The 25,021-nt window shown below is 24.8% G+C and overlaps 1 protein-coding gene across 1 annotated transcript in view; it reads left to right on the plus strand.

The window, feature by feature from the left end:
• LOC129610981 (uncharacterized) overlaps positions 1-7,925 on the plus strand; it is an 80,737-nt gene extending 72,812 nt beyond the window's left edge. The window contains exon 3 of the mRNA XM_055523847.1: positions 7,526-7,925. Within this exon, the coding sequence (XP_055379822.1) occupies positions 7,526-7,668 (143 nt within the window). The 3' untranslated portion in view covers positions 7,669-7,925. The remainder of the gene's footprint in view (positions 1-7,525) is intronic.
• The last annotated feature ends 17,096 nt before the right edge of the window (positions 7,926-25,021 follow it).

Here is a 25,021-nt window from a genome sequence, read left to right on the forward strand (position 1 = left end):
TTTTTTTATATGCCGAAAAATGTAAAATCGGCTCATAAAAATATCCAGTTTCGTAGGCTTGACATATCCAAAAAATTTATCAATCCGTAACATAGCCAAAATAAACTCAAATACAAAATTTCATATAAATCGGCTCAGCCGAACTTGAGATAAATGCATGAATACACAGACCGATAGACGGACAAACAAACCGGCAGTCAGACAACTCTCTAAAACTAATTTATTTACCTTTCCCAACTATGGAAGTGCGTTCAAACTAAAAACGCGACGTCCGAAATTTTAGTGCCATCACATAACCTTCCTTATTTGCATGCAATGCGGTCGGTATAAATAAAAATTGTTCAGAAAGGATACTGCGTTTTTGTTTACTTTTCTTTTTTTTTTGAATTTTAAATTTTATAAGTGCATATAACAAAAATACGAACAGTGAGCATTTTTTCCATTTAAATTTTTTAAATTTTCTTTCTTTTCGAATTCCTTTTCCATTCAGTAGATTTCGCTCCCAAATTCAATCGTCATCCTTTTGTAACAGCATTTCAACATTTCCATTAGGAAAAGTTATTCAGAACAAAATTATGACTATTTTTTACACTTTTTAAAGAAAAATTTTTTTTATTTTAGATAATAAAATAATTTAGTTTTCTTTTCCAAGTAAAAGTTTCTTGTTTTTTTGTAAAATTTTACTTAAATTGAATACCTTGAATAGGTTTAGTTGAAAAGTTTTAGTGAAGTGACACATTTTTTTTGGTATTTTTGGGAACAATGTGTTTCTTACCATTACGGTACGAGAACAAAGTTTTTAAAATGTGTTCCTATAAAAATAGGTTGATATGTTATATGGCATTTACGAGCATATATGGAATAGCTATAGACTGAAAATTAAAACAAAATTGTAATATTGAGAGTATCTATGCTAAGAATTTTGGCATTTCTGGTATATTGATAGATTTGAAAATATAAAATTATTAGATCTTCCATTGGTTTTGTTCTTTGTACCAATAGAAGAGAGGATTAGGACCTTCAACTTAATTATTTAGAGCTAAGCTTCAGTTCCACAATTCCTGTCTGCCTATCTGCTGTAATTTTTTCTTCATATTAAATATTGTGTATTGTTTTTGGTATGCAATATCGAATAATATGGATAAATATGTAGTTGCTTTTATTTTAACAATTTATTTTATAGTACTGTTTATTAAGCTCTATAATATTGTATTGCATATAATTGTTATAGTAACCTTGTCAGGGTTTGAACTTGAGTCACTTCGGTTAGAGAACCCGTGAAATAACCATTGTGCCATTGGTCAGATCCAATTTTTGCTAATTTTTTAAATTTAGGGTTTCAAATTTTAACAAATTAAAATTTTAAAATTTTCAGTAAAATTTTTGTTTCGGTGGAAACTTATTAATTATTAACGTAGCCTTTTAGATACAAAAACCATTTACAGTGGCCCAAACTTGTAAATTTATTGGAAAAAGTATAAGTACTTTTTCCAATCTTTTTCCATTAAAATTTATGAATAATATAAATGTGGAAGAAAATATTTTCGTTTATCGTATAAAACATGACAAGAAACCTCATATAGATATACATAAAACACAATTTATTTAAAACTATAGCATTCCTAGCGCAAAATAATGAGGACGTAATATAAGTTTAATATGTTTCTCTAACTTTCATTCATGTGATGAGAATATTGAAATCTTACCTATATGGTAATAAATTATTTATATAGTTAAAGAATTATGTAAGTATACTAAAAATTATATGTTAGTATCTACAGATATGATGTTTCCCAGTCTTCGTGCTTGATGGTCTTTAATTCTTATCATGAAAAATATAATTAGGGTCATATTGTAAATATATGAGCACGTAAATAATTTAGTAATTATTTATATAAACTTATTTGGTTGACTGTTTCTATTGTTTGGGATTAAATATCAATAATCTTTATGGTTAGCATTACCATATCGAATCGAACAATAATATAATTGAACATATTCTTTCGTATATATAATTTGAGACAATTTTTGTTGCTCACAAATATGAATGAGTGCACTGTTTGATATTTAAAAACTTAAAAAGAAAAATTGTTTTTAATAAGAAATTTAGTAGGCCTTAGCTGTTACTCACACAATATAGTAATTATTGCTAATTTGAAAAACATAAGAAATCAAATGTAATAAGGAAAATTACATAATACACTCTTGCCTGTTTGTATGTAAAAAAATATTGGTATTTTCAAATATCTGCAAATATAATGTCAAAATTAAAAAATATAAATTGTCTCATAAAATTTTACCTCAATTGTATATACCCTTCTACAAAAAACTATAAAAAACAAAATAAAATAAATACGTGCCTAACTAATAATCAAACTAAAATTTCATTATCTTTTTTGACCTTTTACAGTCTGTTATTAGTAGTAATGGTAGTCCCTTCATTATGAAGTTTAATTAATAAAAAAAAAAGACAAAGAAAAAAGAATTTAATCAAGGAATATTGAACAAAAATTCATTTTAACTAAATTAATTTCGTTGATTACAGTTCATATTATTCGTATTTGTTGTAAATATAAAAGTTTTATATTTTACTTCAGAAAACAGAATTTTCCCGGCACATATGGGAATGTAAAATAAATGCAACATTATTAAATTTTGAATTTTTTATTAACTCACAATAAGCTAGTAGTGCGAGTGAAACGTTATTTATAACCTTAGCGTTTCAAACAAATTTTAAAATTAGAGGAGCTGCTGTTTGCAACAAATTGCTTGACTCATAGCCATTATACAAATTGTAAGAACTTTTTCTAATTTCCATTTGGGTTATCAAGAATTTTTTTTATTATTAAAGACAGAGTCACGTACGTTTATTTATAATTATAATGAAAAATTGATGTGGGACAGTAGTTAATATTTAGAGTTCATTTTAACAATTTGTTGTTCTATTATAGTTTCCTTATAGTTTTTTATTATAGAAAAAAATAATTTTTCATCTTCTTCTGTTTACAATATTTGGAAATATTTTTTTCTTGACTTGTCAAAAAGTTGCATTTTCACGAATTTAAATAGTTTCAAAATTTTCGTTTAAATTCGTAAATAGTTTCCAAGCGCATAATAAATATTTAAAAAAAGTTATACTCATAAAATACTTTTTTCACTAAATTTTTTTAAGTTTAAAGGCTTCTACTTTCAAGAATACTCGTATTCAATTCTTCAGATGTCTCTCCTGTGTTTTTGTAAGATAGTGTTTCATTAAATAAAAATATAGAATCAATTGCTACTATACACAAATTATATTTATTAGTAAATCATTATGCAAGTAAAGAAATAATTATAAATTTAATAAGAATTCACTTCAAAAATAATTTAAAGATTAGCCACTTTGGATAACATTTCGTAATGACCCGGGAGAATTTGCTCTATTTTAATTTTTTATGTAACAGAATACATACATAATTAAATTCATTTATATAACTCCTAGAATAAAATTAACATGAAAATATTATAGGATAATTTTTAGATTTCTATCTGAAAATTATATTAAAATTAAAAATATAAAATTTGTATATAATCTTAATAATAAAGTGTAATTGAAAAACCTTTTGAAAGATTCTCATTAACAAAAATTTTAAATGAGATAAAAGGATATTTTTGAAAATAGAGAAAACTTTTTTTGAAAGGACTTTTATTATTATTGTTATCTATTTTCTATTTTCGTATTATTATTTTTTCAGTTTAAATAAAAAATTTTTGTTTGAAATGCTTTAAAGTATTTTTATATTATATTAAAAAAAATGTAATTATTAAATATAGTTAAAGTTATGCTATAGGTCCTGTGTTTGTTCTTAAATATAGAGTGAAGTAGCTGGAGGAAAGAGAAATATACTTGAGATTAAAATGATAATTGAAGGACAAAAGTTACAGGTTAATAATAAAATGTTTTTGAAATTAATATTAAAAAAGTTTGCAGAACTCTTAATTTTGTTTAAATTTTGTTTAAAGTCTAAAATTTCAAAAATAAAATTTTCTTTTGTTAAAATTTCCAAAATTCTTGAATTTTTAAGAGAATTCATCTTCATATTTCAAGTAATATAAAAATTTCTTTATGAACAAATAAAATTTTTGCCTTAATTACTTTTTAAGTAACACACAAGTTGTTTTCGCGTATAAAATCTTATAAAATTTTCATTTTTCTTATTCTTCTTGCATTGTTAATCTATTTTTCGTTTCATTTTTTTATCGCAACTTATTTTTAAAGCATAAAGCTTCATTTTAAATAATTATAATCACCATTTTTAATATTTATTTTATTTAAAGAGAAAACAAAAATGATTATCGTTTTTAATTAATTTTAAGGACTCATTAGAGTGATTTTTAAATAAAGATTTAAAGCGCAAAGAAAAACAAATACAAAACCATTTTGTTTTTCTTATTTCGTTTTGTTTTCTTCCCCACAAAAAGTTACCAAGAATAATTGGTGGAGCATATCATCAAAAAAAAAAAAATAATTAATAATAATACCCGAAAAATTGAAAAATTATGAGGATTAAATTTCCTTTAAACAAAACAATAAGAGGAAAAAAGAAATTATGGTCGTTTGTTATGGGAATCTAGTATATGTCGCAAGGAAAAATTTCTTTTTTTGTTTAATTAGAAAACCCTAAGGGAAATGAATGAAAAATAGATTTTCGGAGTAAATTAAAAGATTTTTTAATTTGCTGTTTTGCTTTTCCTGTTTTCCTTCTCCCACTCTCTCTATGGAATGTTTAGCATATTTCAATGAAAATGACTGTGGTTAGATTTTAAAATTTTCTAAGAATCCAAATAAATTTTTAATTTGTTTATTAAGAATATTTTGGTTAATACAAATTTAGATATGCCCATTTAGAATATTTAATCCGAGAAGGTTTTTGTTTTCATTTTTATTTAACGTTGATGCTGTTGTGTTCATATTCAAATTCATATTATTTTGTTAAATGCGTTGTATAATCTGTGTTACAATTGAAGAGAAAATATTCAAGTTTTATTTTAGCTTGACTTAAAATCTGGGGCTGGTCTACACAGGTCCAAGAAAATTTGGAACTTTGAATTTTTGGAAACAATTCCAGTAAATATAAATTATCAACGAATTTTGTGTGGAGTAATTTAAAGCGATTTCATTTTATTTAAGTCTTGATTTGAGCCCGAATTTTTGACTAATGTTTCCTGGATGGTGCACATCCCGAAGTTGAATTCATAATATTTTACACAAACTTTGAGACTGCATGCGTGGTATAAATGTTAATTAACAGGGGGGCATGCGGATTATCGAATATTTGGGAAAACTCCCAAAGACGTAATGAGGTCTTACGGGCATCCAAAATTCTGTTCGGAATTGCGAATTAAAAATAAGAAATTTTGGAAAATCAAAAATCGGTGATACATTTTAAGGTCAATTCAATCTCTTATTTATTGCGTTAGATCTTTAAATAAGAATTTCATTGTTTTAAAAACAGAAAATACCAAAATACTTTTATCCGAAGCTGAGAATCAGTATTACCGACGGCATTGCATACAATAAGAACCGTTGTGTGATGGCATCAAATTTCACATGTCGAATTTTCAGCGGAAATGTGTTTTTCTATGCTAGGGAAACGTAGATAAACTTTTTAAAGAGATCTGTGTTTGTTTTTTTATCTATTTGTCTGCCTTTCTGTCTGTTTGTGTCAGTTTGTGCAAATCAGTATCTCAAGTTGGGCCTTTTGAATTTGAATTTTTATAATCTTATACAATATTTTAACAATGCGGTCGGTTACGTGTTGGTCACATCAAATATTTTTTTTATATATATGATTTAGTCTTTAAGAAAAAAATAAAAAATTTTAATATTTTTAATTAAAATAAAAGATTTAAAAGGTTAATATTTGAGGACATGTAGGTTTATCATTTGTAGGTATCTATAAAAGCGAACTAAGAATTTCATAAATTTATTGAATTTCAATAAAATATTGTGTTTCTGAATATTTATTTAATTGATGGTGCCCTTTAAAATAACCTTATTCGAAACCCGACTGAATGATTTTTTCGCCCCTACAGAAAAAATTTTTTGAAATGAGAATAATATTATATTTTGTAGTAGGATGAAAAATTGAGTTTTATATAAATTTTTTTCACAAAATTCAATTAATTTTTGAAATTACAAAATATTGTTTTATTTAAAATATAAGAGAGGCGAAAACATAATTATTGTGATGCAAATACACAATATTAAATTTATTGTTCAGATATCAAAGTTGATTTAATTGAAAATTCTCTTCTTATTTTCATACTACAAAGAGTTTATTAATTATTAAACATTTTTCTCAAGAATTTATTTAATTAATTTTCATTTGTAAAAATTCAATACTAAAATATGCCATAGAATTCTATATCTATATATATGTATCTATATATATTTGAAGAATTATGTCATAGAAATATATGGTTGGTTGGATGAGGATGAAAGTGTTCTCATTTAATTAATAGCCTACACTCCTTTTAATATTTCATTTTTAATTCTGAAAAATTCTATTCCCTTAAATTGTAGTTCAAAATTTTAGGAGTAAAAGACTTGAATAAGACAAACGCCTTTGATATAAAAAATTTAATAAAAATTAATTTAGCACTACAAAATTTGTTTTCAACATTCGAGTTATTAAATATAGTTTTACTAAATCGTATTATGTGCACTTATGCTTAAGTTGATAAGAACACTTGGAAAGTGATACAATTTAATAAGAATATCTTAAGTATTACTGATATTTAACATCTTCTTGTAAATACTATATAGTTTTTTATGTCACCTTCTGCTTTGCATGTTAAAGTAATTAGATAAAGATTAAATTCTCAAAATTTTCTGTTAGTTAGTGGAAATTCTTTGCAAAAATTATTTTTTAAAAGATGAAATTGCCATACCGTTTCTAACGATAAGAAATAAAAGTTTAAGGAATAGATATGTAAGTATACATGTTTTTGATTTTGATGTCTGTTCGTCTGTTCGTGAGGTAGCGTCGAAGTATCACAAAGCTTTCAAAATCTTTAACTCGTATGGGTACCACGGTTGAATTTATAAACTTCAATTCCAATCAGTAGGTTGATATTGAGATTCGAATAAGACAATTTGTATCATTCATGCTACGGGTATAATTTATAATCTGGAATTTTGGACGAGTTAACTTTCTAATACAGTTTTAGCTGCGGCTCTTGAAGATTTCAAAATTTTGAAAATAGCTCGAATTATTATGGAGCTTGGCCACTCCTATTCCATAATATCTGAGTGTAAAGCATTTTTAAAATAATCTTAATTACAATTAATTAAAATTGTTATTGAACAAGTGTTTTTTTGCTATTTTGATTGTATCTGTTATACCTTATCAAACTCAACCACTTCATTATACGAATATTTATATATTTATACGAATAATTTGAATTTTAATACATTTAATTATATTTATACAAAGCATAAAATTCTTACGATAACAAAACAAATTAATTTTTTTTTTTGCAGCTGCATTGCCTGAAGTAATATTACGTAATTGCCGAAACTGTTCACCACAACAAGCTCAGAATGCGCAAAAATTAACAAATTTCCTACAAACACGTTATCCAGATGTATGGGCGATGTTAATTCGAAAATATCGTGGTGTCTAAATAATACAAAAGAGAAAAGAATAATAAAATATTAATTTAAGTACCAAATAATGTTATGCAAAAATCATATACTCATAAATATATAAAAATGTACATGTATAATATTAATGAGAACTAATATAATAATTTATTAGTTTCTTTTCATTTTATATAATATGTATGTATATATATAAAGAGGGAAAATCGGATAAAATTTGCAAATTGAATTGTCATTCTAACATCATATCAAACAAGAATTACACTCGTATACATGTACTTATTAATTAACATGATAACATGGTTTAAATACATATATAATATTATACATATATATATTTACTAAAATGCATGCATATATAACAATAATATAAATTAAATTTTAAAATTTTAAAATAAAAATATTTTTACTTTAGATTTTAAGTGAAGAAGAAAGAAAAACAATAATATAAAATTAATGCAAAAAAAAAAGAACAAACACTAATCATATCAAATCAAAAATTCATTATAAATTATAATTTATATAAAATTTTAAAATTAATTATTTTAAATATTTATAACAGAATATTAAAAATAATCGGTTAAGTGAATATGAATTCATGGGAGGTTTTTTGAAACGAAGTACATTTTCTTCTTGCGAGATCTTATGGAAAATATGTGGTTCAATTAGATTTATTGAACCGAACATTATTATTGAACCCATTTTCTAGAAGATGTTTCGTAGTTGAATTGAAATTTTTTTTATCCTATTTCGCTTTTGGTAGAAGCATAGGGTTGTTGCATGATATTGTAGATAACTATGAACCATGTTCTTACGTCACTGAGTTTACTAGATAAGTGACGAGTCTAAAATAGATGACGAGCCTACCGTAATCTGAAGTGCCCTTTATTTCCCGTAATTCGATTACCAAACTTAATAACCATACTATCCGTACATGTTCTAGTATCACAACATTTTCTTATATAGGTAATCAATTCTATAAATGCTATCGCAAATTGAGTTTTAACAACCTATTATTGGAGATGGATGGGAAATCCCTGCGTTGTCTTATATTTTAATGGAATAAAAGAAAAAAATAAAATTTTTTATATTTCTTATTATGTTCGTTCAAATTGAGTTATGTGCATTTGAAATTAAACCCGATATTATGGGAAATATTAAAGCCATTGTTTCTCGTATTTCTTCTCGTGCTTATCAGATACTCGTATTTCATCTCGTCTTTATCATAGAGATTATTAAATATGAATTCACATTCACAAAATACTAATTTAATTCTATTTATATGAGCATATAAAAGTTCATTTAAACTAATAATTTTTAAAACTACAAGAAAAATATCAAAAATTTAAAACTAAATATAAAAATATAAAAAAAAAAATAAAAAAATATTCATGAAAATTTTGATTTTCTTTTTTGAATTTTCCTATAATTATTATTGATAATTCGATATTTCTAAAAAATATATACATATGTATATACATAATACCAAATAAACTTCATAAACAAATAAAAGGTCTTTGGTTGATTGGTCTTATAAAATCAAAAAAAAATATATGCTTATGTAAAGAAACTATTATCGATAAAATGGTCATACATGGTCTCATATAATACGATAATGTATATAATATAGAAAATCAAAGTGTTGTACATATTATATTACAAATACTTACAGACATACTCATACAATTTGTACAATATATTTCACATAATTTATTTATTCAAACTTATATTCTATATCGTATATTAGTATTTACACAATTTCAGTAAATCTAATAATAAAATATTTACTTTCATTGAATTTTATTATAAAATGTATGAATGTTTTATACATATATACTTATTGTATACATTTCTATACATTATATACATATTAAATGTTACTAATAAAATCCCAATGCATAAATGAATTCAATATAGAATTGAATTTTGTATATTGTACTTTTTTTTTAAATTTCACCCAAATAGCAAAAATCAAATTGATTAATTAAAAGGATAAGGTAAAATCTAAAAAAATTTTATTTAATTTGGATACTAACTTATTATTGATTGATTTAGAATTGAGTGCAATTCAATAATATTCATTATGAATTAAATTAATCCTTATCTTTTACGATAATATATTAAATTTTAAATTTGGAAGTTAATGAGATCAAATTCAATTATGGAAGTCAAAATATTGCTTATGCGTTAACATTCTTTTAATAAATTAACAATCAGTAAAGATTTCAAAATGAGCAAAACTCAAATTTAACAATGTTGTGTGTATAAACAAGCTCTATAACTTTTATTTGAATTTTTATTATAATTGTATGAAGTTTTGAAATTTAAATATTCAAAATATAAAATTATTGGTATTTTTAACTTTATTAAAGTATTTTTCTAAATTCAAATTATAGGTACATATCATAATAATTTGACCATCGAATTTTAGAAAGGTTCAAAAATTAAGTTGATCACACAAACAATATGTATTACATACCATTCCCTTAAATATTTCAAAATTTTAATTTAAATTCATACTCGTACTCTTAAACACGATGTTGAAAAAATTAATATAATTATATGAATAGAAAATATTAGCATATAATCAACAACAAAACCAAAAAAAATAAGTTAAAATAAATACAAAAACAAAATCTAAGTATATAATGTTCAAAATTGTGATCTATTTACAAAAATAAATGTTTAAATAATTCTTGGAATAAAATGTAAAATGTAGAAATTTTAACAAAATTTCTTTGTATTTTCTTATTATACCTAGCTATTTATAGTTTCTTAATTTATAATTTTATTCTTAATATATAAAAAAATAATTATCAATAATATAATTTTAATAATTTTTAATATAAATTTCAAATCCTATTACATTTTACCAATAATAATAAATTAATAAAGTTATTAAGAAATTAAGCTGTTTGTGCCTCATTATTTGAAATATTTAATTTTTTGCATAACTTTCGGCTAATTGATTTCTATGAAAATACTTACTGTACAATAGAATATTTTGAGAATAAGGAAGAAAAGCGAATAATATTGTTAGAATTTTTCAAAATGCAGAGAAGTTTGTTTTTTGGGTAATTTTAAATTAGATTGTTCAATGAACATGACGTATTAAAAACATTCATAAAAAATTTACTTTACTTGTAAGTATTTCAATTTTTTTTTTTTGAAAATTTAATTAAAAGTTTTATAGGAAAAAGATCAAAAGAAATGAAGATACATTAAAAATTTTATGAGAAAAAATATTAAAACGTAATATCTAGCAAGTCTTAAATTATAAACAAAATGGTTAACAAAATAAATTTAATATTTTTGGTAAGTGTTTAAATTTAAGTGCCAAAATCATTTTGAAAAATTTCTTGTGTAGGGAAAGATTGTTTAATTTAAAAATTTATTTTAATTAAAAAATCAAATAACACCCACCAAAGACCAACTTTAAAAATTATTTTGAAAAATAAAATAACAAGATTATCATTTCAATTAAATTCAGTTTTATGAATTATTCTCTTTAGAGTAGTACGCATTAAAAGGTGTAAAGCATAAAAAATAATAAAGCATAAAGTCTAAAAAATAATAAAAATAAAAAATGATGTAACATAAAACCTGCATCAGTAAAAGTTTGGCATTATTACTCTTCCTAAATCTTACATGAGCACTAATTATTTCGTAAAAAATTTTGCCGACAACATTTATACAGCCAATTACGTTGCGTTCTGAATGTTCCTCTTTACGATTCATTCCCGAAAATGTACTACTTTGCACATAGCATCATTTTCTAACGCACTTAGCAATAAATTAATAATTTAATATATTTCATTACTATAATATTCAATCTAGGTCTACTTAAGTGGTTATTTAATTTTATATTTGAAACCTATTTAATTTTTCGAATTTAAGGAGCTGCGCACGTTGTTGTATCACGGCTTAGAAATCTTTGTTTAAGCTGAATTCTGCAATTTATATCTGAGCTGAATTTGGTTTAAATGCGGTATTACAACAATAAAGATGCCGTCGCAGCTACAAGCAATTAAAAATATAATTGACTTGTCGTTTTGGACTATCTCTTATATTTTCGAATATGAAGGAATTATTGTTTATTTTCTTTAGTTAATCTGGTAAAATAAATAAAAAATAAATATAACTTATTGTGTTTACTTCGTAACTGATGAATGAAAATGTTATGGATCAATAAGTAGAACAAAATATTCATATATGTATACATACATACTTATTTATTTATTGTGCAAAAACTTAAATATTAATATTCTTATTCTCATACTAAAATAATAAAAAATTATGTTTGAGGTTAAAGAAAAACATAAAAGTAAATTTTGATAATAAAAATTGAATAGAGTTATTATTATTCTTTTTTTTTGGTTCTACCAAAAATCTTATGGCGTACAAAATATTTGTTTTGAATCTAAATATAAATATTTTGTATTTTATTCATGGTATGCAGGTAGGTCTATTTAAATGGTTATGTATTATGTGTTGCTATTTTGGGATAGCCCTCAGTTTTTATTATGATAAACTTGAATGGACGAGACCACAATTTATTTGTGATTTTCTCTTTCAAATTACTTCGGAGTGTGATTTTTTTTTACTTTTTTCTTTTGTTATTTTCGTTTAAGAATAATAATAATAATAATTTACAAACAATAATAATAATGAGAACGGGAGCAGATGTTAAAAAGTACGAAAGAAAAATATGAAAAAAAAAATAGTATTGTCATAAAACAAGGACGAAAAAAATTTATTTTTGTTTTAGTTTTTATTTTTCTTGAAAATAGAAAAACCAATTCTGTACTTTAGGTATACATATTACGTTTGTATATGTTTGTGTGTAAATATTTATTTAAAAAAAATAATTAATTTTGACATTTAAGGTTTTATCTTGATAAATATCTGGGCAAAACGAGCAAGGTGTTGAAGACACTCATTTTATGAAATCAATCTTGGTATTAGTATGTGTGGAGCTATAATCAATTTGAACTTGGGCTAGAACAGTGCATTTTTAATAATAGTAATATATAGTATGTTCAGATCGAAGTTTCGTATTGTGTTGTTTAAAAGATAATAAATTTATAATTTTGCAAAAAAGAATATAGTGTGTCTCACATATAGTGTGCATTTTTGAAAAGTCGCATCTAGATGCTCTTTATATTACAAAAGCAAGAATTTAGATTTTTTAATTTTTCAATATTGTTATTAAAAATATATGGTATATTTTCAATTATATGTTAAAAATATTTCATTTAAATGTCGACCACGACCACGTCTACAAAATTGTTGTACGAAAATCCATAGGATAAAGCACTGCCTCATACATTATTGCATGGATTGCAGCAATCTGGTTTCGAATATTCTTTTTCAGTTCTGGAACTATTCTAACTCTATTAGACGATCTTTTTTGTGAGATTTTTTTTGAAAAATAAAGTCAATGTGAATAAGTTAATAACAAAATTGTTTCGCATAGAAATTATTTCCAAGATAATGACGATGCTATGTTTGCACTGTATATATTGTATTTAATGCAAAATTTTAGTCAAACATTAGAGTGCATTTTTTAAATGCTTCAGTTAGAGAATTTTCTAATTTAATTTCAAAATTTCTTTAAGCAATATGATTGGATTGTAGAATGCACTTAAGTAGGATGATGAAGGGTCTTTATATTAGCACAATTTTCGAATTTTAAGCAAACTGTTTAGAAGTGCTCAGCGTTTTAAAGTGGTTTACTTAACATTAAAATTTAAGCTGTATTTAGTCGAAAATAGTTCCTTTTCAAAAAGTAGAAGTTAAATTATTGATACCAGAAAACATCTCGTGTTAGAACATTTTCAAAACTTAAATACTAAAAAATTATAATATTTATTTAAATAGGAATAAAAAAAACCAAAATTAGTTCTCTTTTTTTGGTATAGAATGGTATAGAATATAGCAGTTAGAATTCCAATTAAATTTTATCGTTTGAAAGTTGGTTGAGGTAATCAAGGAATGTCATTTACATTCCTTTCCCTCAAATTATCTCAGAAATTAAGTTTTTTTATCTAAATTTTTGTTTTAAATTTATTCCTGTGACAAATGTAATACCCAACCTAATACAACAATGTATTATTAAAAAAAAAATTTATATAAATAACTTTGAATTCGAAATTTAAAGTTCAATGTCATGTTTTAACTATAAATTAAAAAGGATTATGCTTTAATTACCAAATTCCCTTGAGATGTACAATATATAAAGACATTATGTTTATATGTATGTATATAAATATTATAAAATTTTTAAGACAAAAAATTATATGGCAAACCGAATTTTCATTAATGCTATGCAAAAAGAATTTGATATGATCAGCACATAACCCATCGCAATACCGGTGTATTGTCTAGTTTAGCAAAAAGGCGTTTTCATAATCTTTTAAAATTTTCATATGATCTAAATTTTAATGACACTAGTAAACTTTTAGTTTATATAGTCATCTGAATTCCTTGATAAGTTCGTCAGTTAGCTCTAGTACCACACAAAACCCAATAATAGATTTCAAAAAATTCCGTCAATTATTTCCTTGCATATGATAAAAATTGTAAAATCGGTCCCCCGGTGAAAATTCAGTTCCTGAGACCTGAAACTTTCAAACAAATGCATATGTTTTGTTGCTTTAACATACTGAATACAAATATTAAATTTCAAGGAATTAAGCTTATATGAGCAAAAATGTAAATTTACCCTGTGGTAAAAGTCCAGTTGCTGACTCCTGATTTCTTCTAAAAATTATTCGGTTTCTTTTACAGCCAAGCAAAGCTTAGAAATAAAATTTCAAGTTAATCGGGTGAGTATCTTCTTAAAAATAATTAAAAATATAAAATCGACTGGTAAAAAAGCTTAGTTTCCGAAGCCTGACATATTCCAAAATTTTATCATAACGCATCGTTTCAACCGTACTTGAGACACTGATCTGCAGTCTAGATATAGACTGAAAGACAAATAAACTGACACACAGATAGTACCGGCCAACAAAGATCTCTCTAAAAATAGTTTACTTATACTTTCTCCAGAATAGAGAAATACATTTCCGCCAAAAGCTCTATATGTGAAATTTGATGCCATCGCATCATCTCCCTTATTGTACAGGCGCTCGTTTAAAAGTTTCGTTTTTATACTGTTTACAAATTTTGGTATACATACGTAATTATGTATAAAAGTATACTTTGACATGAAAATAAACCTTATTAAATTACATATACATATAGATATATATATATATATATATATATATATATATATATATATATCTATATATATATATATATACGATCACAAAAAAAAATCTTACATCTTTAAATGTTGGTCTATTATTTTCATGGCATTAATTTTTAAATCTCATTATGAAACTATTTTCGTAGGATTTAGATTATTATTATGGCTTAAAAAGTTATGTATAACGTAAGTTTATTTCTGTATACGATATTATATATTTCGTACGTGCCTACATATTGAACAATCTGTACATCAGGTAAAAAAAGTCAGTTTAATTTCACTTTCAAAGAGTTTTTGGAAATTCTAAGATTTCTTTTTAAGGGTTTGTGTATATATAGTGGAATAAATGTATAAGAATTTTGAAAAAATAGACACTTGAAAGGGAAAAAAATTCCTTTATACAAACAAATATGGAATTAAAGCTCTTATAGGGAGAAATCAAATTCAAAGGTTTTTTAGATTTTCTTCAAAGGTAAAAAGGCTTTTAATTTTCTTTATGAATAAAGAGAATTAAAGAACAATTAAATTTTAACGTTGAAAGAATATTGTGAATCTTTCACATTAGATGGCTGTAATTGCGTTTTTTTTTAATCCTTTTCCAAAGAGAAACGATTTGAGAAAATTTCAAAAGAGAAAATTTGCAACACATTTACTTACGTACTGTACATTGAAATAATTGATAATAAAATATTGCACTTACTTAATGACAATTTTTATTTCATTAACCGTGGCAAACGTTTGTCCGACAATACACTCAAGTTGGGTCTCTGTGGTATCTACTGCATGAAATACATTTAATAAATAAATCAATTGAAAAACTTTCTGATTAAATTTTTACTGTGTATTTAATAAAATCAAAGTACAAACTATATGACAAATCCGAGGCGAATATAAAAACTTTTGAATAACTTTAACTTTAAAATTTTCATTTAACACATATTTTTTCCCTTCTTTTTTGAATTTATCCTTTATATCGTATTTAAATTTTAAAAAATATTTAAAGCTATTCTAGATACAAAATTTCATATTACGTATTCGTTTTTCACATAAAAAAACTTTTGGAATAAATTACAAACACACTCTTAAATACATATTTATAAAAACCTAGTTAAAATTTAAGTTAGATGCATAAAACATGGAGAATATTAGATTACAAGATGATAGATTATTTTAGCTTTAACACTTCCACTTTCTCTATATACATAATGAACTCTTTATATACGTGCATGCTTTGTACAAAATATTAATGCAAAACAACATTTTTTTCCCAATGAACTCTCATCCTTTTAATCATCAGTATCGGTACTGAAATGTTTTTTTATAAAAAAAAAAAAATCCGAAAAAAAAATGGTTCATTTCCTAATACATAGTCACTACACACCATGCCATTCGTATATAGGAAAATAACATGAATTTTGATTGGAATTTAGGAATAGGTATACAAAATTTGTTTCGACACTTGCAACAAACACAAGTATTAGAAATAAAAATGTGTAGTTTCATTTTATTCACGGCGTTTTGTATAAGACTGATCCTGTTTAAATTTTTTTAAATTCTAGAAGCAAGATTAATATTAATTATTATTAAACATGATTTGAAAATATATAGATCTATTTAAGTGTTAAATATTTTCCCAGCAGTCATGAAAGCGAAAACTAAAACATCTCCATTTCATACTTGATTTGAAAATAATTGGAAAATAATGTTAATTTTTGGAATAGATATATGAAATTCCTTAAATTTTCCTCATATAATAAAAATTTTTATAGAAACGTGATAATGGAAAACGTGCCTTTTGAGCAGTGTTATTTCTCTTATTATTAAATATTACTTTAAAAGGTGTTAATATTTCACGGTTAATATGCTGTTAACTTGCGTTTCACATATTAAACAAAAACGATTAATTTTTGTAATTTGTTTCATTTCTGAAGATAAATCATATGCACAGATCCTATATGCGAGCATTTCGCATTTAAGATGAATTTTTCCAAATATTGTTTTGAAATATAGAAAATATCTAGGTTATCGTTAAGTAAAATAACTTATTAAGTAAATATATCTTACTTAATAAGTTATTTTACTTAATAACTTATAAGTAAATAGTCATAAAAGAAATGTAGAATATCTTGTTAAGCACGATTACATGTATGCTTTATATCAAGAAATTCAAAATTCTAATGAAAATGTGGTTAACCAATTTATTATTAAAATTTTGGACGCTGTTTCTATTTACTTTAGTATTCTAACAATATCCTTAAGCATACAAATTTTCAAGCAATTATTTTATAGCAAGGCTATCAATTACATATAATATTTAAAAAAAAATTATTATTAGATTTTAAATTTCCTAGAGTAGACTCTATTGTTATGAATATAAATTATTTTATGAAAAATGTTTTGTACATGATCCCATAAATGATAATAAATATAAAGAAAATACATATGAATATGTAAATACATATAAGTATGTATGTATAGTTCAATTTTTTATTTTCCATTATCTTGTGTTTATTCAATTTCTATCACAAGTAAGGAAATTTTAGAATGTTGAACTACCAAATAATTTAAATATTCAAAAGGAAGAAGAACTATAAAAATTATTATAGTCGATGAAATCACGGGTTTTTAATTAAGCGCATTTCTCTTTAAAATTCTTAAGTTAACATTTGGACTTATTCTCTACAAATTACTATTTTCATATCAGAAATTATTTCAGATCCATATTAAGGGAACATTATAAAAAGAATTTCAAAAAAAAATTTAAAATTTTTAATAATTACGAAAACATTGATATTTTAATCATTTTTTAGAAAGATGGAACGAACGGACGATTTTTCAAGAAGATTAAAATGTAAAGAAAAATTGTGTTCTTAAAAAAATAAAATATTTATATATTTATTCTTATAGCTTTCAATTTTAGGGTATAAAATGCACAATTCTAGCGAATAACACTCCAGATGTAGAGCAATTTCAACCACACCAGCTGAAGCATTTTTGTAAGACCGCAGGTTTTAACTAAGAAAAGCATACATACATATATGTAGTATCGCACTCATATATTTTGGTAGATGACTTTCTATTTTTATATAGAAAAAAAATGTCAATTGCAATGCTAAAATTTATATGTTCGCTTACACTTCCACATAATAGCAATTCCAAATAATGTTTTATAATGCGTTCCATTTAAAATTGCTTCTAACCATTATGAGATAGTCTAAAGTGTTATATTCATCCAAAAAAAAAACACGCATTCATTATAAAAATCACAAGTATTTAAAATATTTTTCCACAACGACGTTAAAATTAAAGAAATAATAATGTGCCGAACATTATCAAAAGCTGCTCATGACTACACCTTTGAGGAATTTTAAATTTAAATTTCTTTTATATTTATGCACCTAATTAATTGCAATCTACGAGTATATGTCACACAAAATGCATGTTTTCTATCTCTGCTGTTGTGAACGTATTAGACGAACAGAAAGACAGTGTGAGAGTAATATTAAAATTTTTCAATTTTTTTTTTTTGTAAAATATGCTAAAGAGAAAAAACAGTTCAATGAGAAGGAAAAAGTTTTCAAACACAACCCTAATCAATTTTTTATTATCCTCATTTAAAATTTGAGCTCTGACTGAAATTAACTAAATTTTATGAAATACTACATAAACATATACATATTATAAAGATGTGCATATGTTTGTGTATTCATTTACTATATTCATAGACTTTATATGTAAGTATAACAATGTGAAAAATATGATGATAATGTAGTGTAGAACATTTTTTCTATAATAAAGAATAATATTAGATAATATTCAATGATTGATGAACTTGTTGTTAGCTGAGACACACACATATATACACACACACACAAATAAAAAAAATTAACTTTGAATTAAAATTATATGTAGTTAAAATTAATTATAAAGAATTTACGATAATTTTAAACTTTATTTATACTTAAACAACTAGTTCATTTGACTAATTTTGTAAACCTTAAATTACTCCCTAAAGTAACACGTTTTTAAAATTACGTATTTATAGCAAGGAATATATTAAAGTTTTATATATTTAAGTTGATTTACAAAAATTAATGCAAAAAGAATTAAATACAATAAATGGAGGCACATACATAAATACATACACTTAAGGATATACGTGCAAACAAATACTTAGTATAGGTGTATGTAAATAGGTCAAATTAAGGACAGACTTGGTGCTCTGTTTTAGCAGGCATCAAATTTTTACTGTAGAGGTACAGAGGGATTCCATCATGCGAAACTGTCCTTTCCATTTTGCTCAACGAAGTTCCTCTCAGAGTTGTTTGGGATGGATCGAAATCGGGTTCGTGTAATTACTGGCCGTTCACTGGTCATTGTGTGGTGAAATATTACCTACACAAACTGGGTAAATCAGACTGCTTTTTGTGTAGGTTCGTCCGGGACGGCGAGGAGACGGTCATACATATTCTGTAAAATAATACATACAAATAAAATAATACATATAAAATAACTGTAAAATTAAGTGAAAGATTTAATAAAATAATATAGCTTAATGTTTCAATCGAGAAATAACGAGCCTTAATTTTTTCGATTACTTTACTTCCCCATAAAAACCATTTTTAACAGAACATTACATTATAAATGAAGCCTTCATATTTTGTTGAATTCAAGAGCAAATGCTTGATAGAAATCAGTACAAATTTGCTAAATTTATGATTATTAATTTTTATCTGCTTTTTAAAGTGTGAGCATTTTATAAAAATTAAATTTTAACGATAAATAAACTATTATACGAAAATCTTGAATATTTTCTTGAAAAATTATTTTCTATGTTCTTGAAGTAAGGGTAGGTTTTAGAAATAATTTAAAAAAAATAATTTTACATTATTTGTTAGAAATTTTTTTAAGAATACTTAATTTTATTTTTAAGTGCATTAGTTACAAATACATACATACATACATAATTTGTACTTTAATACTATATGTACTTATAAACTATAACATGTAGATCAACATTTTGGTATAGAGGGTTTAAATTGACCTTTTGTAAGGTTTTAGAAATTAATTTAGAAAGAATAAAGTTTTTAAATTTTTCTGGGTATTATTTTTTCTATTTTAATTATTTGATTTTATTTTTCGAGTTTTATAATGAAGTTTTAGCATCGACATTTCTTTTGTTTTAGAATGATTCATTAAAACTTTACCTTTGAAATTAGAATAAATATTCAGAGTGTATAACTTGCTAGAAATTTCGGATTCTATACAAATAATTGCTTCTAAAAATAAGAGTAAGGAGAAATTTTTTCGGTATATGAAATTTATTTATTACAGTTAAATTTTTAAAATTTTAAATTTATTGAACGAAGGGATGTGTTAATAGACTTAATAACACTTGAATTACATAAGTATGTTATATAACTATAGTACTTTTTATTTCGAAGTAGATACTTACATCTTCTCTGAGACGGAGAACAGATTTTAATTACAAACAATCATAAATTTGTATAATCAAAAAGTATTTCTATGATTATTAAAATATTATATTCAGTAAAAGTCAGAGCTACCGATTGGCGACCTTCCGTTGAACGCACATTGACCGACTAACCAATCAATCATGTTTATAAAGATCCAATAATCATATATTCTGTTGCCCTGACAATAAATAAATTTTATGTTCAAAATAAGTTTTAAAATATTTCAGTATTATAAAACAGTAAGGTTGTGCTATACTATACCCTTCCAAACAATTTTTATATATTTATTAAAAAATTTATTGTTTTTCCAATTCTTTGATGTAGAGATGAAACAAAAAATATATGTTTAATTTTTTTTCTCTTATGCATAAGTATATAAGAAAAAAAATTCTTATTGAGAGCTGCCATCCTGAATTTTCAATACCCATGTTAGTATTAGTATACAATAATAACATACGAGTATGTGCTATATAAACAAAAATAAATTCAATAACAACCTCTAAGGATATGAGGTTTTTAGAAATCTCATTTTATTACTTACAAGTATAATAACATACAACATGTTTACATACAAAATATTGTGGGTAATTCTAAGAAACACCCCCAAAAATTTCTATTATAATATTATAAAGATAAAACTTTTGATTCCTTTTTCATTTGCTCAAAGCAAGGATATAAATTTTGTACGAAACTATAAGTTTTCCAAATTTAAATATAAATAAATTGATTATTTTTAAAAAAATTATTTAATTAAGGGCTTTATAAGGGAAAGAGTACTTGTGTAATTGTATTCCAATAGCTTCCGTTAATAAAAACGTTTTGAATTAGAAAGAACAATAATTACTTTTGGTAAAAACAGTGTTCGCACTAAAACATTCTAGGAATAACCGCTATCATATACATACACACGTACCTTCATCCTTATTTTGTTGGGTAAATTTACATTGGTACAAGTGTTTGTTATCTTATATACCAATAAAATTATAATGTATCAAAATTTGCATTAAAATGAAACCTAATAATATAGGAAATAATTTATTATGAGGCGCGACATTTGCACAATACTCTATTATTATTTAACTGTTTATTTATTTTCATTTGTTTTTTAGATCCTTTCTTTATTTTATTATTTTTCGAAATATTATTTATTGTGTATGTGAATGTTTAGGAAAATTCCTAAAGTATATGGATATTTATGTTAATGAAACAAATAACATAAACTTAAAACCGTTATTAGTTACAGAGTTTTCCATATTAAATTATAATGGCTGTTTTGATGTGCTTAAGAATAAAGAAGTTTTATGTCGCAAGGCAGTTATTTCCAAGTTCCTTAGGTTGTTATAAAATTGTAATATCTAACTATAACATGGGTAGCATTCGCGATTATTAAAGCTAAATTCGCTATGGAGGAAAACGATTGAAGTTATGGGTGTTAAAAATCATTAAAAGACAAAGATCCGACCCAAAATGTCTTCAAACCTATCAATAGTGGGATACTTTGAAGAAAATTAAAGCGCACATGGATTCAGCATTTTAGGTGAGAGGTTTTGTTCACTTCAGTTTATCTGTCCTAACCAACTCCCCTATCAAGTTAAGTCAAGAGGCCTATTTCTATATTTTCATGCTACTCCAAACGCACCCTATGTTTCATTTGGCACAGTTTCTTCTTTTCACTTATTTGAGTGACACCCAAATCGCTATGAATGTCTCTATTACGCACATATCAGGCTACATTCACCATATTCCGAAAGACTTTGTCATTTACTTGGCACAATTTCATAGTTATAAACAATACTTCCATTTTATTATTTGGTTGTATACCAACATCTTTTTGATGCCAATGAAGAACTGCGAGCAAATACTTTTTCTCTATATTTGTTTTCTAATTCTGTTCTTTTTTTCTTGACATATTCTTTACATCTAAGCTAGACTTCCAAAATCATACTTAGGTTTTTCTATATGTGTTTTGGATTGATGCTGTAGCACAATTTAAATTTAATTTCGGATGGTTTTATTAAACTTTTGTTTGTGTAATTTACATGTACAGATTTACTTTCATTTAGTTTTATTCTTACTTGTTCCCTGTATTTTTTTTTGTATTCTTCAAAATACATTATACTGCCAATATTTGGTACTGTGTGGATTTATATTTTTACCACTTACATTATAATATATTAACATAATATTAAAACTGTTACGATTTATGCACATACGTTTATGTATATTAACAACGTTTATGTTTATTTTCTGTTGAGCCTTTGTTCTTTGGAAACTCCTTAATTTCAGCTTCTGTTCTTCGGAAGTATTTTATATGACAAAGCATTTTAAATTACTTTTATTTATTTACAAACAGGAGTAAGTATATGTTATGTTTATGTATGGAAAATATTTGTATTTAAATAAACAAGTAAGAAAAATATGCAAAACTCATACTTTGATGTGGTAAAAAAATTATTCATGCTTCTACGTTTCGCAAAAAGATTTGAAAAAGGATGCAAAATTAACTTAATAAATTCTTAAGTCGTGGTAAATACGTTGATGTAGAGAGCATGTTAGCTCTTTTTTTGATAACGACGTTGTTAGCAAAGACCTGAACAGTTTTTGCTAAATGAACTCATATAGCTCGAAATTTATTTTAGAATATTTTGGAAGAAACAGATAAATATTGGGATACCATTTACCAAATTACGGGAATTCAAGTTTCATGCAGAAGCTAAATTAACGCATAAGAATTTATTTTTACAATCTAAACAATTTCAATTTAAATGACTCTCATTGATGTGCCAGAATGTTCTTACAATTTGTTACAATAATTGTCTACTCTCAGAATGAGAAGGAAAATTAAAAGAAAAATTTCCGTAATAATCGAATTCGATTACTTTTTCTCGCTCTAAAATAAGTTTGTATATGAAATAAGTGTAATACTACTGTTGAACGGACGGAATGCTACTCTTTGTGAATTCTATTGTATTGGTAACTCTAATCGTATGCTTTATGTTAAATGAAATTTTAAATACATATATAAAATTTCAAAAGCTAAAAGTTTTCCTTGTTTTTGTTTCTCTTTTACAAAATTTTTGATAAACATACGAAAACTTTTGGAAATATTATGAACAAAATAAATATAAAATTGTTGAATTTGCAAAAAAAAAAAAATATTTAAAAATTATTATGCAAAATGAAGTTTGTACATAATATTTAAATATAGACTTTGAACCTACACAATGTAGGTATAAATAAATATTATGACAAATACATACAAACATATATTTATTTTGTTAAACATTTCTTTTCTATATTTTTGGAAGTTTTTTTCAATAAATATTTCTGTTCTACTTGTGCATTAATTTTAAATACAATATTTTTAATACGCAATTTGTGTAACACTTTAAAAGAGATGCAGGCATTGTAATATAAACAGAAGCAATTTGTGCGTAATAGAACGAATCTAGTTCATAATAATTCAAGAAAACTTGTGAATTCTTACTTTTGATAGCGTCGTAAATGAAAATTTCGTTTCGTAAAAGGACCCAGCCTCCTGGACATAATTCCCTAAACAAAAGTAGTTGTACGTTCTCAACAAAACAAAATAAGTTGATATAAAAATTTTGAAGCAAATCTTTTTTTTCGTTATTGTGGCAAATATGATGAAAAATGAAAATGAGACCGCTAGCGCACGTCAAATTTCGGGATGAAAATAATTTCTTTATATTTTTTCAATACGGTAAAAAATAAAGTTGGGTCAAACCAATGGTTTGTATTGTAGCACTTTTCCCTTCAACAAGTGCAAATTCTGCTTTTAAATACAGTCTATGTATACCTATCACACTATTAAAATTATTTTCATTCATATACAAAACTATTTCTAGGATTGCATATATTTAGGATGACGCATATATGCAGTCTTTGAAATAACGCAAAAATTAATATAAAAAGGGGTTAACATAATGCTCGATTTTAAGGGTTAATTGTGTGAGTTAAGAAAAATAATTATATTTTTTAATTTCATGGAATTTACCGTTAGCTTTTTGCGTTCATAAAAATTTGGAAAAGCTTGCGGTTTCGGAAATATAAGGTGTCAAAAATTCAAATTTTACGAATTTCAAGAGGTGATAACTTGAGAGGGGGTGGAGATGGAAAAAAATTTTCTTCTAACAAAATGAACAATTTGTTAATATCTAAAAGCTCCTAAAATTTCAAGCTTCTACAGTCTGGGGTCTAGAAGAAAAACGACATCAAAAATTTGGAAAAAAAGGACTTTAAATAACGGTAAATTTGAACGGCCATTTTGTTTTTCTTAAGTTGAACTATAGTATACCGCGCAAGGGGAAGCAAGCCACTGCCTTTCTGCGTTTGCAAAATTTCAAAAATGCTTATGGTTTCATTGCAACAAATATTTAAAAAAGGCCATTTTTAGGGTTTTGGGGGGGTATAACTTCTAGAGGGGGGGAGATAGGTAAAAATTTTGTTCTACGAAAATAAGTTTCTAGTAAAGATCTATGTACGTATTAAATTTCAGCTTTCTATCTTTAAAAATGTAGAAGTTTTGTAAACAGACACACGGACAGACGGACGGACGGACGGACGGACGGACGGACAGAGTGAAACTAATAAGCACTTTTTTCAAAAAATTTTTTGGAAAAG

This window comes from Condylostylus longicornis, unplaced genomic scaffold, assembly GCF_029603195.1.
Source record: "Condylostylus longicornis isolate FDR11 unplaced genomic scaffold, ASM2960319v2 ptg000048l, whole genome shotgun sequence".
NCBI lineage: Eukaryota > Metazoa > Arthropoda > Insecta > Diptera > Dolichopodidae > Condylostylus > Condylostylus longicornis.